Source organism: Lingula anatina, chromosome 2 (assembly GCF_051362555.1).
Source record: "Lingula anatina isolate TDL-2025a chromosome 2, LinAna3.0, whole genome shotgun sequence".
Taxonomy (NCBI): Eukaryota; Metazoa; Brachiopoda; class Lingulata; order Lingulida; family Lingulidae; genus Lingula; species Lingula anatina.
The window spans coordinates 44,273-59,422 of record NC_141768.1 but is presented as its reverse complement, the minus strand read 5'-3'; the positions used below and the strand labels follow the sequence as shown (position 1 = coordinate 59,422).

Genomic DNA, 15,150 nt, shown 5'->3' with positions numbered 1-15,150 from the left:
AATTTACAAGACACCGAATTGGACTTAACGCATCCTGTGGGCGTGTAGACAGGCGTGTATAAGGCGTGGTATGGACTAGAAGGAGCTACCGGTAGATGCTACTTTATGATCAAATATACCGATGGCAGACCACCTAATTAATAAATTCTTTTATGGAAACTTTAAGTGAACTTTGTGTCTGTTCGCATCCTTGACATCCTTAGGCGTCATATCTGGTTATTGCATTCAGGGTTAACGTCTGGCATCTTTTGAACAATTGCTCTTTAAAATTATTTTACTAGTATTTTGAAAGTAGATTTGAAGCGATTTGAACTGTATTGACTTCCCACTTTGCATACGAGCATGTTATATTTTCTATTGACTGAGTTTTCTGGAGTATGGAATCATAGTTTTAGAGTTATTTTATTTTGCTGTTTACACCTACGAGAACATGCTTCTTAGACTAGGTTCCCATAACCCTATCATACTAGTAGGATCGGACTAACTCCGAGGGAACTCTCACTAATTTGCATTCAATTTAAGCGACTTAAATGTCTGCCACGCCCACTGAAGCTGCTGGGGGTGGGGGTGGTGTTAACTGTCGTGCACGCTTAAACTGAATGCGATTTAGTGAGAATCCCCTCGGAGAAAGATCGATCTTGCTAGTACGATAGGGTTATGGGAATGGTCCCCAAAATAGAAGCTATATTGTTCAGAGTAAATCTAAGCCCTGTCTTTTATTGAGTACATGTACAGACAGGACCCATGAGTTTTGTGCATCCATATTGTGCAGACGGGTATTCAACAGTTGAAGTCAGATTATAAATGTCTGGATGTGTTCTTTGCTGTTGTTTCTTCATCTGCTTCACATTACACAACATTGGGAGGTGTTTTAGTATTTGTATGTCAGGGGAGGAACCGTTATATAAATGTTTACATAAATTAACAGAACCAAAGTATTCCTGTGGAATAAATGGCGTTTTTCTCACAGATGATTCAGTCAAACATTTGTTGTTTATAATCCACGCAGTCAATAAGACCAGGGTAGCGTTGTGCGCTCATTGATTCCCGGGTATCTCCAGTACAGTGCTCCGTCTCGAGCTGCTACTACCTTACCTGGAACACAAGACCAATTGAAATGACCACCCAACTGCACCAACCCAAGCAATCATTCATTTTGTTCCACATCTTGGGATAATGTTGCGTCGTTAACTGCTAATGTTAACTCAGTGTGCGAGCCATTAACATATGTTTAGAGATTTGGGAGCCATCTAGCACCATAGAAACTTTGCTTGTCCAGAGGTTACTACCCTAGATTCTGAGGCGACAGAGTGGTAAATTCGAAAAAAATATGCTTTTTATTTACCCTATGTAGAAATAGCATCTCCCCAAATAGGACAAGGAAAAGTGGTTGATTTCATGTCAATAATAGCAACGTTCTTACAGGCAAGGCACGTACTTTGGATTTTCTTTCGAAAACAAAATGTTTTTCTTCAACTGCATCTCCTGATATACCTGTTTTCTACATCTGCCTCTCCTCGACTTGCTGGCATTGATGATCTGCATCAGGTTTGGAGGCAGACTGCTTTGCTAAAATCTCTGCATTTGATTGGTCAGCTTATTATCCAAGATGATTCATGTATGCCCCGGGCTCTCGTTAGCGATAAATTCTTATTGGTCGATTGAATGACATAACTGACTCACTGGGTGCGTAACCATTTATCAACGATTGAGGCTCCAGTGTAGGAATACCCTCCTTGAAATCTGACGTACGATGATGAATAATGTTGGGAGCTAAAGGTGGAGCGTTCTATACACGTTTTATGACAAGCTTTTTATAGCAGATAAAACGTGGAAACGGCCGCGGAGAGCAAGCAAAAACGTCCCACTCAAAAACAGCAGTGTTGCGAAAAGATCTACCTGCACAAAGGAGAATCATCTGTGGAGATAGACATTAAAACTCAATACATGAATCTGAGGAGAAACTTTTTTGTATCTAAAATGAAGGTTACAATGTTGTTCCTTCTCGATCTTCTGTCTTTGCGTCAATTTTACGGATCACACAGGGTATTTGATCCTTAAATGCCTTAATAGCCTTCGAATGCGGTTTGTTGATTTGCTATTCGTGAAACGGAAGAAATAAGAAAATATTTTAATGTGATGCCAATTGATATGAAGGTTCGAGCTGAGAGCACAAGGGATGTATCTAATAGTGAAAGGGAGTCAATCAGCAGCGATAGTGAAGATGACAAAGAAGAATCAGATGTGCACGTGGAATTCACTATACGAGTTGACGAGAATCCTGCCAATAGGAGACGCAAACACAGCATATATGGGTAAGACGCTGGGCTACTGACGCTGAGTTGGTAAGACTGTATAAAGGCGGGGAAAGCTCGTGGTGATGATGTAAATAGGGAATAGTGTGATGGACAATGTGCATTAGATCGTTTAAGGCACTATAGGGCGCGTTTCGGGCTTGCATTTTTCTGAAATGTGATAATAAACCCAGTAATGTCAATGTCCAAATAACTCGTAAGTACATAAAAACTAAAGGTTAAAACGGTGAACAAAATGTCATCAAAGGCAGCGTTTAATTCTTCTGGAATCGTCCTCTTTTCTTGTAAATCCGATTGGCTTTAAAACATATCAATAACATTCGCCTAAGAAAGTAAACAAACCGCTGTGACCTCAGTGACTCATGCATTCATTCCTTTATTTCCATTGCCAATCTTAACGTCCACATATACTGACTAGACATGCTGTACTGAAGCATTTTAGTCGACAGCAAGAGAAAACATTGTGCTTCTCAGATATAATAATCAACGCACATCGTAGCATTTTTCAGTGACTATAGTTGAATTTAAATGGTTACATTGAGAAAGGCATGAGACGGCCTTCGATGCCATTAAAATGTTTCCCTTTCCTTATCATTCAATTGCCCCTGAACCCGGCGCTGTGCTTGCACCTGCAATGCCTACCAGAACGCTCTGGTATGCACGCACCTGTTAGAGCCAGTATTTATATGTCTGTTATTCTTTCTTTCTTTCAAACACACTAAATGACACGAGACGATACAAACGCAAATTGAAAACGCACATCACCGCGTGTTACAGATGTGAAAACACATTACTTTGATCGTGAACAAGTAACTTTGATGGTGAACCTGAGTAGCTGGGTGCCATTTTGACCAGTGCCTCGTATGTCCCAAGGTCAATCACAGTAAGGTTACCTAAAGTACACATTGCAATAGCCTGTGCAAATACACGTTATTTTGTCGTCAATATACACTGCCCTAGGCTGTTGGTATACATATATATCAGGTCTTTATATGTGAGGAAGTTGTGCCGCAGTAAAAACTTAATGAAACAAAAACCACACAACACAGCTGTTGGACCATGCGATTTCTACCAACGCGTTCGTTATATTCATGGAAAATATCGGCGGCGAAAGGTTAATATATATTTAATCCTTGTATCGACAATATTTTCAATATTCGACGATATATATATATATATATATATATATATATATATATATGATCAGTAAATCTTTTCTGTATGTAATACGTGCAGTAGTCCCGTTCCACCACAATCACAGCGTTTATCCTTTTTTCTTCACCCTGAGCTTCAGAGATAACTTGCCACTAACCTCTTCACTATAGCCTATCTTCATCGTGTCAAGTTACCTCTGACCACATTCGATAGCCTCCGCCGCCCGCCAATCAAATTTAAAGCCCGCACTCAATGACTCATTGAACGATTTAGCCAATGAACGCGAACGAGTCAAAGCGCGCTTTGTTCAAATCCGGACCAATCAAAGATAAGGCTGAATATCAGGGACTTGCCGTTGTGGACAGCACGCAAAATACATCATCCCTCAGTAGATAATGCTGCAGGGCCTCAAACTGCGCTGGTTTCAATTCCGATATACTCATATTTTGCAAAGAATCAAGAGATAACTTAACACATTATTTTACGTAGTCACTCGTAGGAGACGCCATGCTTTCTTCGTGTTCGGTTATGCACTCGGAACTACTCGGATGTCTCCGCACTCGACAATAACTTTGTTGTTAGTATGGAGCTTGCGGAATCAGCCGAGGATTGCCGATTGACGGTCAACCAATCAGCGTTTTCACCAAACTTTGGTGAAAAATTTTGAAACATGGATTCGATTGGCTTATATAAACTAGGTCAAACTATTTTCGTCAGAGGTAACTTGACACGATGAAGATAGGCTATAGTGAAGAGGTTAGTGGCAAGTTATCTCTGAAGCTCAGGGTGTTTTTCTTGGACTCAGCCGTCAAAACATGATTGTCTGAGCCTAGACACAATAGACCAGGGCAACAAGGATGGCCCGATATAAAATGGAATTTGTAACAAAAATACTTTATTTTGGAAATTGTTAGGGAAATAAGAAGATTCGGGAAATTTATCACGGTCTTTAATTCTACTTTATAGCGGAGCAATCTGATTATTTTCGAGGATTTTTAAATTAAAATGAAATAATCGCACCTACGAAATCGTCAGTTATCTTTTAGATGTAAAATATCCACGCGTCTTTCAAATAATTACCCTATATTTCACGGCATTTTTGGTCTATTTTATTATTGATGTATTGTTTCTAAATCACGTCCAGTTATTTTTGCAGTTTCAGTTGTGAGGATATATTTGTCGTTGAATAAGTGTGGTTATTATATAAAGCCAATTCAAATAATGATCGAGCTTGATTGCAACATGTCAATTTCATTTTGATGCATGTGATCTATTCTAAGGACACGCAAACGTATTGTTATGAGGCGCTGTGGAAGTCTGCAAAGATATATGGTATCCACGGCTGTCATATAGAATTGCCAGGCTGATTTGGCATATGAAGCTGGATACAGCCTTACAATATTCTTCATGTCTGTTTTGGTATTGAGGCCGTTTTGTATGGTGTTTAGATGAAAGTGGAATTACAGAAACATATATATATATATATGGGGTATTGAAATGTTTTTGGCGTCTTTTGAAAACAGGATATTCAATTTTCTGCATTAAAACAGAGAGATAAAAGGCAACAGATGGCCTAGATTACAAATGTTAACTGGTTTAAAGAAAATATTACGTACCATAACTCTAAATTATCAGTAGAGATTGAGGAGAAAAAAACAGTGCGTTGATTCTGATTTATACATTTGCCGGGTATTAAAAGTGACAAGTAGGGGTGCTGATATTTAGGAAACGTGTACTTTGTAATATGTTGCAGCCCACAGCAGACTGGCTTCTGAACGAACGCCACGGCGCCTTTTGGGATTATTGCCAAACGTGGAATAAAGTCTTAACTTTCAGAGAGCTGTTACATATCTCAGTGTTTCAAAGAATAATTGGGGGATGTGTGTTTCATTCTTTACAAACTACTGGGAATTAGTTCCATAGCCTCTAGTATGATGCAATGCATCCAAAAAGACGCGTGGCTAATGAAGAGAACGCCGACATATGGGTTAATTGCACCTTCCAGGTGAAAACGGGAACGCTGCCAAAGTGTGTGTAGGGCGTGCTGGGACACAGTGAAGCCTCAGAGGATTGTTTTTATTGGGCTACAGAAAAGTGTACAGTCTGATCATATTTTAAGGCGATGAAACGCTCTTGAAGGGCACACTGAATGAAACAGCGATAATTTTTACCCTGTTAATGTATTATATTATTAGCGGTTAATATTCCCTTTGTCAATTATTAATTTCTCTAAATGGTTTACCTGTAAATCAGTTCATGGAAAAGAATGTTTAAACACACGATCGTTGTGAAAATAATCTGTCTACATATAGGTTTTTCTAGGCTAGAAAGAGTAACATATTAAGGAGATATGTGATACAATGATAATTAAGACGAAAACATATTTATGACAAAAACACCTGAGGTCCAATACTGATTAACAATCAACGCACCAGTTCCACGTGGTTTTCTACCTACTTGCTGAGTGCGATTGGAATTTCTTATGCTTAATGAAAGGGCACCATTTTGTGAAACAACAAGCAACCCCAGGGTTGTAACATTGATAACAGGTATCCTGATGCGTTGTTTATCTATTCTATCGATTTTACACCTGACGTAGTTTTAGCACATGTTCCTCTATTTTCACTTGCATCTAGGAGGCGTGCCATTGTATGGTGTGTGTATGTTCTATTGCTGAGTGTATATGGTTTTTGTCTTCTCTTACCATTGTATACGTGTTGTGTTGTCAATGTTTAGTGTATATATGTTCTGTTGCCAGTGTATAGTGTATATGTGTTCTATTGCCAGTGTACTGTGTATATATGTTCTGTTGCCAGTGTACAGTGTATATATGTTCTGTTGCCAGTGTACAGTGTATATGTGTTCTGTTGCCAGTGTATAGTGTATATATATGTTCTATTGCCAGTGTACTGTGTATATATGTTCTGTTGCCAGTGTACAGTGTATATATGTTCTATTGCCAGTGTACAGTGTATATATGTTCTATTGCCAGTGTACAGTGTATATATGTTCTGTTGCCAGTGTACAGTGTATATGTGTTCTGTTGCCAGTGTATAGTGTATATGTGTTCTGTTGCCAGTGTTTAGTGAATATATGTTCTGTTGCCAGTGTATAGTGTATATGTGTTCAGTGTACAGTGTATATGTGTTCTGTTGCCAGTGTACGTGTGTTCCTTTGCCAGTATATAGTGTATATGTGTTCTATTGCTAGTGTATGTGTGAATAAGTGCTCTGTTCTTCTTTTCTAGAATACTCTTCTGGAATTTTAGTTCCTTGCGTGTCTGTGTTCTTTTAGAATTTCTTTTAGAATGGATTTAGGAAAATAAACGTTTTGGTTGGGTTTTATAGCGTTATATCTCCTCTCTTATATTTAAGATAAATGCCCAAGTAATTTCTGTTGAGTTAATATGATCATACCATATTGCTGCCGTGATATTTAGCGATCATTTATTCCCTATCTGCTTTGACCTTTACCTGGTCCAACGAACCAAAACCTTTTACCTTTTAAAGGGAAAGCAACTGGACAGTTAGACAGGTGTAAAGATAGTTATCAACATTATGAACCACCCTCGGTCATTCAGTAAACATTTTACTGGACCCTGCTGGGCCATGGAGCAAATGTGGCTGAGGCGATAGACAGTCAGGTTCAGGGTGACTCCGAATTTGTCGGTCACGTAAACAGTGAAGTGAATTTGTGATCAAATTTCGCAGAATGAAAAAAGGTCCGGGGGGGGGGGGGGGGGGGGGGGTAAGCGGAAATCTGAATTGAAAGTTTGAGCGGTCCAGAATCGCACAATGGAATACAGTGGTGTCTTCCCTTATGTTACAGAGACACAATACAGCAATCTCAAAACATGCTTCTACTGTACTTTGATAATTATCGTTAACATAAACTGATATAGGAAAGAGACCTAGATTGACTTCGCAAGTTCGCCAGGTTATGGTAATCAAATGACAAGCAGAACCAAAATTCTAAAAATAATATTTTCAATGTTTATAGTAATGCATTTTTTAAACATACATTAACTTAATGAACTTATGCACATAATGTTAACGGCGCAGTACATAAATTGCGTACTTGTTAGTATGATAATATAAGTATTAATCAGCATGTTATTTAGAATTGTCCATTCATGTAGTTTGGAGGCTGCTACAGGATATTTGTTTAATTTCCCATGGAGATGGCTGGTACATGTTCCCATGGCGATGGCTGGTACGTGTTCCCATGGAGATGGCTGGTACATGTTCCCATGGAGATGGCTGGTACATGTTTCAGATTCACCGTGATAGTATTTATTTTAAGATGTCTGTGTCCATTTGTTTTCCAGCGTTCCTACCTTCCAGGAATTACCAGAGGAAACACTAAGTAAACTTGCAGATGTTCTAGAGGAGGTAAGCCACTGTTTATTCTTTTTTTTTTTTTTGAAACTGAACTTGTATTCACCTTCACTTTAACCTAATAAACTTGACTGATATTGGTAACGGCATATAGTAGTACTTTGGACAATAGCACAGTCAGCCACCCTCTGCCCCAGTGTCAGCCACCCTCTGTCCCACTGTCAGCCACCCTGTCCCAGTGTAAGCTACCCTCTGTCCCAGAGTAAGCCACCCTCTGTCCCACTGTCAGCTACCCTCTGTCCCACTGTAAGCCACCCTCTGTCCCACTGTCAGCCACCCTCTGTCCCAGTCTCAGCCACTCTCTGTCCCACTGTCAGTCACCCTTTGTCCCACTGTCAGTCACCCTCTGTCCCACTGTCAGCTACACTCTGTCCCATTGTCAACCAACCTCTGTCAGCCATCCTCTGTCCCACTGTCAGCCATCTTCTGTCCCATTGTAAACCATCTGCCTAGCCACATAATACGTTTGCTTACAGAGGATATTTTGTTATGGAAAAGTTGATGTTTATTTCAAAATAAGGCAATGTGTTTTCCAGTTGTAATTCGCACATGTCGTTGCTCGAATTCTGATCCTAGAATAGTGCGGATATATTGACAACATTGTATTGCCTGTTGCCCATATTGTTTTGTTGGCACTGTTAATAGGTTTAAAACAAAGCGAGTTATGAATTGCGAGTTTGCGTCCTGTTTGTAACTAGAAATAACTACAGGCTTATAGACTGCACATTTCATCAGTATTATTAATTCAAAGCCACATGCAAATATAAACAGTGGCTTACTTTACTGCGTCGGATCTGATTTGCTCCCCATTGAAACTATTAGGTGCCGAGTAACAACTGGGACGGTTTTCTTTGAAAGGTGGACTTTATTGATCTTGTTTCTTTTATGTATTAAGCAAAAAGGTACCATCAAGTGTACTGCTCTAAACAGAAAGTTGAAAGCGGCTCTTGTCAGCGGGAGAGGGGTAGAGCTGATTTACCTTTGAATATGATTTAAAGCATTCCTTGGGTAGATTAGTTAAATGGTTAAAGTCGGTTCATTGCTTCAATGGAAATTACTTGAGTTTATGCAAGAACAAGAAAAACGAGTTTTATCTATATGCAACCAGATCAACTCTTCCCGCATAACCACGCAAAAGCCTTTTTCACTTTGATACCCAAAGGTGCTTTGAAATCGAAGATTCAGTTTTACTGCCGTATGAACCGGTATTCCTTCTTAATGACTGGCAACAGGGTGGGGTAAGATTGCCCTCACATGCCATCAAAGACGAGGTTAAGAGCAAGATTGATTAATGACAATTGTGTCTCTTTTTATTGAGATACTGGAAAAGAGTCGCTAAATAACATTTTTAAAAATTTCATTTGTAAAGTCTACAGAGCATATTTTAATGGATTTTTACTCTTAATAATGATTATTATTATTAAATCTGTAATGTTTTTTAAGATTAAAAGCAACTTGTTTGCTGTCCTCCGTATATGTCAATTTCTGTTGTGATTGCACCAGTTCCAGTTTGCTCGTTGTAAAACACATCAAATGGCATGTTTTTTTCTCATTACTCATTACTGTAAAAAAAAATCATTAAAAACACCAACATAAATGTATTTCATACGAACCAACTGGTTGTGATGGCTAGACATCAAATCAGTTTATTTCAAGAGTTATTATGCTTTGATTTCCAATGGAACCTCTTATTTTTGGGGTTAGGAATAGTTTGCATCTCTTGGAGTGCCTCTCCAGAGGTTGATGGTTTCAACCGCCCAGGGTAATGCCAAGCGCTCCCACTTGACCTTCTGGTCGTTGAGTTGGGTGTCTGTAAACACGCTAACTGACATGTTCGATATGATCTACAGCAACCGGTGCCATAGAGGTCGATTTGCATTATAGGGGCTCTGTGGGATGTTTTAACTGAGGCTCTTTGGGGTCTCTTCTTTGCCTGTGCCTAGCAGGGCTGTGTATTGTAATTATTATGTGTAGGATTTCTCACTTCATTCTGAGGATATACCCATGATATAAAGGTGCAAAACCAATTAAATGCAGTTACATGTCGTTTCTTAATTTTCCCGCTTGTCATGTACCTTGTGATCCCGTGGTACTGTCTTGTCTTTACTATTTGTCCTTTATTCAGTGATCTCATGGTACCATCTTGTCTTTACTATTTGTCCTGTATTCAGTGATCTCATGGTACCATCTTGTCTTTACTATTTGTCCTTTATTCAGTGATCTCGTGGTACCATCTTGTCTTTACTATTTGTCCTTTATTCAGTGATCTCGTGGTACCATCTTGTCTTTACTATTTGTCCTTTATTCAGTGATCTCGTGGTACCATCTTGTCTTTACTGTTTGTCCGGTATCCAGTATTCTCGTGGTACCATCTTGTCTTTACTGTTTGTCCGGTATCCAGTATTCTCGTGGTACCAACTTGTCTTTACTATTTGTCCTGTATCCAGTATTCTCGTGGTACCATCTTGTCTTTACTACTAGATCTTAGCGATGAGAAAGCTTGTATTCAGTGGTCTCATGGTTTCTTTTCAGGCTCATTACAACAGTGGAGAATATATCATACGGCAGGGAGCCCAGGGCGACACCTTCTACATCATAGCAAAAGGCATTGTGAGTAACTGTAACAGCGACCTTCCTATAATAATCATTATTATCGCTTTTAATGTAACTGCGTCTTACCCATAAACAGATACATGTGGGATAGATTAGAAAAAAATCTGGTCGGCTAATAAATTAATTCGTGGCTTTATGAGGTAAAAATACAATTTATGTACACCGTGATTATCTGGAAAATTGCTCAGTTTTGCCCAGCGATATCTTGTTGCGTGACAAACGTCCATAAACACATTTTAAGGAAATAAGAGAAAAGGGAGAGGCCTTGAAGAAAAGTCGTAATGTAGAAACCGAGAGATTAATAATAAAATTCGAACTATGTTTTGGGATTTCTTAAGGCAAAGCTAAAGCCTAGATTACATTTGCCACGGGCGCCGTACGATGGAATCGTAAACGATTGCCTGCACGATTTTTTGACATCGTAAGGGGCTGCAGGCTACGCCGAGTATGTCTACATTACATACGGTCGCCCTGCCAATCTAGCAAATGGCCTTGAAGCCAGGTCGTGAAAGATCGGTTTGTCGGTTGAAAGCAATCATATATGGAACTCTTTCAGCCACTGTGCAGTTGACGTAAAGTGTCCGTGCGGTTGTATTGCAATTTGATACGCTGTCGGTGCAGCCCCTTGGCGTATTTGGCCATCAAATTGAAACTTTTGATTAACTTTTTAAAATCGTGAGTCCGCAGGCAGTAACAATATCATAGATGGCATTGCGCAGTTCCCGCACGGGCATTGTTCGGTGGACTTGCAGTGATCGTGATAATGGTTGAACCTGTTGGTCTCTTTCCCTTCCTTATTTGTTGGTTTAGGAGGCATAAGAATAATTAAGATGTTAAATGTTAGTATATCAGAGGAGTTGTTCAAGTCCTTGGTGTAATTCAATTGCAAATATGTGATATTGTGATTTTTCTTTATTTGAACACAATGTTGAAAAAAAACCGTAGGGGGCTGCGCCGACATCGTGCCAATCTTCAGTGAAGCCGCACAAAAGGCGTGCGGCAACTGTGATGAGATTGAAAGGGCTCCAGACGATCATTTTTCAAACGAAATGCAATTTTCCCCATGTGAACTCGAGGCAATGTTGGAGAAATGACACGGCTCCCGCATGCTATGTAAACGTATTCACCGTAGCCCGCACGTACCTACTTTCGATTTTGAAAAAGATCGTACGGAAAATCGTAACCACCTTCATCGTGCGGCGCCCGTGGCAAATGTAATCAAGGCTTAACAATTTTGACAGCTCCGTATCGCAGGATCGCCTTGCACTGTTGCGCGATAACCGCAAGTCCACCGTACAGTGTACAATACCTGTGCAATTCCCGTGCGGGGATTGCGCAATGCCATCTCGATATTGTTACGGTCTACGGGCGTACGATTTTAAAATTTTGTCAAAAGTTACATCTTGACAAAATCGTAAAGACTGCGGAGGGCTTAAATCCGCACGGCCATCGTCTACCTCCCCTCGGACGCCATACGAAAAGGGAATTACGGGCTCTAAACGTGCACCGTGCGGGCGTCGCATTTCAAATGTAATCTAGGCTTAACCAATTAAAATGCTTCCAGATGGTGGACGAAGTGCATTAATGCCAAAGGGACTATATAAAACAATAGTGAAATGTTGCCTTGTTTTCCTAACCCTTTCTGATGAGACCTACATTATTTGAACGACCCACGTACCTTATAAGTGTTTCTTACGTTTGCTACGATTCGACGGTCTTCGCAATATGTTATTTAACTGAATTCATACGGCATCTATGCTTTTTGTTGGTATCAGTTTACTAAATTAAGACCCTTATTACTCGATAACCAGATCGATGCGTTTTGCGGAGACAGTAGTCCTCTGTGTTGGGCTGGCTTGAAATATGCAGATTGTTATCGAACATATTGGTATTTGTACATGTACGTATACATATGAACATATGAAACTTTGCTGTTTTTATTTCCTAATAAATATATAATATAATTTTATATTAGCCAGCCCCATGGCTTTGAAATATGCAGCCGTGGTAATATTGTCTTCTTTTTAAATTTTAACCATGACCTTTTAATGTATTTTGTTTGTTTGTTGTTCTTGTCAGGTGAAAGTTACGAAAAGAAGTTCAAGTTCCAATGAAGAAGTATTTATTCGTACGCTACAGAAGGGAGACTTCTTTGGTGAAAGAGCTCTACAAGGGCAAGTGGGAATTATTGTTATTGCTATTAATCATGGTTGTATTTAAGTACAATTGGTTAGGGATTTGAATGTCTTCGTGTACTGTGTATCATATATAATAACCTATCGTCCTAAAATGACTTTTTAAATTGCAAAAACAAAATATGTTTTTGTCGTGCGGTTAATAATTGTCTATATCTTTTGAATCAACAATATCATTTTGCACTCTCAGTCGATACATGTATTTCTGTGTGAAGCACACGCGCCACACGTGTACAACTGTATGCCATCTGCACCTCTGGTACGGTCATCGTCAATACTGTATTTAAACAACTTCAAATTTAGCTTTTTAGTTATTTATAATGTAACATCAGTGATATACGGCACCAAATATCATTGTTTCGGTGCCTAACATTACCATAGGTGTGTGTGTTCCAATGCTGTTTCACCTTCACTTGATCAGTTTATTCAATAAGTGAATCCCCACGATTTCCCCAAATATTACTTTTCATTTATGTGGCTCTCATTTCTTAACAGTTCCCCATGTTTTTTGACTTTCAATTTTACCCAAAATTTCTCACGTGGCCACGGTTTATTGACAATCGAAGGAATACGTTTTAAAGTTAATCCCTTTTAGGTATGAAGTGCAAGGTATTAAGTGATGTGTTTGGCATCACAGTGGTAAATGATTGTAATCAATTATGTTTCCTTACCTCATAATGAATTTGTTCAGTGTTCATTATACGATGTAATTTTACCGAAACCCATGAAAATCACATATGAAAATTACTTTTCTCCAGCGAAAGGAAGTGTCTCAGTCGTTTCTTCACGTGTCGTACATAACGGCACCATCTACATCTTCCTTCAAAATGTCAGCAGACGACATTAATTTTTATAAGCACGATCTGTCAACAACAACTACCTTATTAATCATAGGAATTAATCAGAGAAATGAAATTGTTAAAAACCTAAATGAAAAGAAACCTTAAAAATGGTCCTTGATAATTGACAAATCGTGACTATGGTTGCATGTTGTTTTGGTGTATAAGATTAGGTGGTATGTAGATCTGTAAGCTGCTCTGAACAGTTTGATACAAGACAGTTGACAACCTCGCTATCTTTCAAATCACTGGTTAACACGTGACACACCGTCTCGTAACTCGTAAACAAAACCTCACGTCAGCGTGTCTTTGTATATATACACGAGGTTCTCAGCTGTTTAGCTAAACGTAAACATGATGACAAGACTGAAGAGGTTATATTCTAACATTCGTGCTATGAGTATGTCGTGTTTAGGAAAGTCGAATAGGTGCGTTACTGTGGATATGATTAGAAAAGATACATGATGGAAATGAAAAATCGGATTGATTTGCAGAATTTCCAACAAAACCTATGGTTTTGCTTTTTCATGATTTGATCTATTTGAATAAGAAGATTTTGATTCGAGATTTTTAATTTATTGTTTTTTTTTGCGAGTTGCGTGACAAGTCAAGAAGATGTTCTTAAGTGTCTGTGTGTGATTCAGTTGAAATTGAAAACTAGTTGCGCTTCTGCAATGGAAAGGACGGACGTTTAAATATTAATTTTCATTTTAGAGAAGACACACGGACTGCTAATATCATAGCCGCGGATTCTGAAGGCGTGGATTGTCTGGTAATAGACAGAGAGTAAGTACATATGAAGTCAGAGTAGGTTTTTATCTGAATATTACTTTTATATTGTTATTTGTATAATGTACTATTATACTATGATTTATTTTATTATATGTATTATGTACAAGTATGCTATGATACATATCATTTTATGTATAAAGTATAATTAATTATATTTCATACACACACATGTATTTAACATGCTGTTTGCGCAAGGTCCGATTTTTAACTGCTCTTCAACAACAGGTTTGAGATGTAATTAAAACAGTGGTGAAAATTCATCTAAATATCACGTACATTAAGAAAGGTAACAAAAAGGAAAGGAACGATAACAATTGATACACTAGTAATTTAATAGCAATAATAATAGACCTGAGCTGACGGATTTTGATTTCATTATGATTTGGGATTCCTTTGCAATTGATGAAAGTCCGTTCTTTTCATAACTGTAATATTTGGACACACACACACACACACACACACACACACAGTTCACACACACACACACACACACACAAATATGACAGTCAGTTTATACATGTAAAAACGGAGCTGAAATTCGAACATGCTGCGACCATATTGGCCAAATCAATTGTAGATCTAAACAAGATATAAACAAGATAGGTTTCTCATTGGTTTCCTGTTCTTATAAACCACATTGGATAGAATGAAACTAAACTTGAATAGACCATGAAGACAATTTAAGATGAAATATGATTTAAACATTTTAAACGTACCTTGTATCAAAACTGTGAACCCCGCTACATATATTAGTACATGGTATAAATACCTTATATCAAACTGGTGCTTTATAGCGGAATCACTGTGCGTGTTGTTAAATAGATGGTATCTTTTTTACTGTGAT

At 38.6% G+C, this 15,150-nt stretch overlaps 1 protein-coding gene across 3 annotated transcripts in view; it reads left to right on the top strand.

Annotated features, from left to right (window-relative positions):
- Window positions 1–15,150, top strand: part of LOC147763282 (cGMP-dependent protein kinase 1-like) — a 65,236-nt gene that overhangs the window by 42,394 nt on the left and 7,692 nt on the right. For all 3 annotated transcript variants that reach the window (XM_087004505.1, XM_087004506.1, XM_087004504.1), the window contains exons 5-8: window positions 7,798–7,861; window positions 10,400–10,477; window positions 12,560–12,654; window positions 14,229–14,300. In XM_087004505.1, the coding sequence (XP_086860631.1) occupies window positions 7,798–7,861; window positions 10,400–10,477; window positions 12,560–12,654; window positions 14,229–14,300 (309 nt within the window). The remainder of the gene's footprint in view (window positions 1–7,797; window positions 7,862–10,399; window positions 10,478–12,559; window positions 12,655–14,228; window positions 14,301–15,150) is intronic.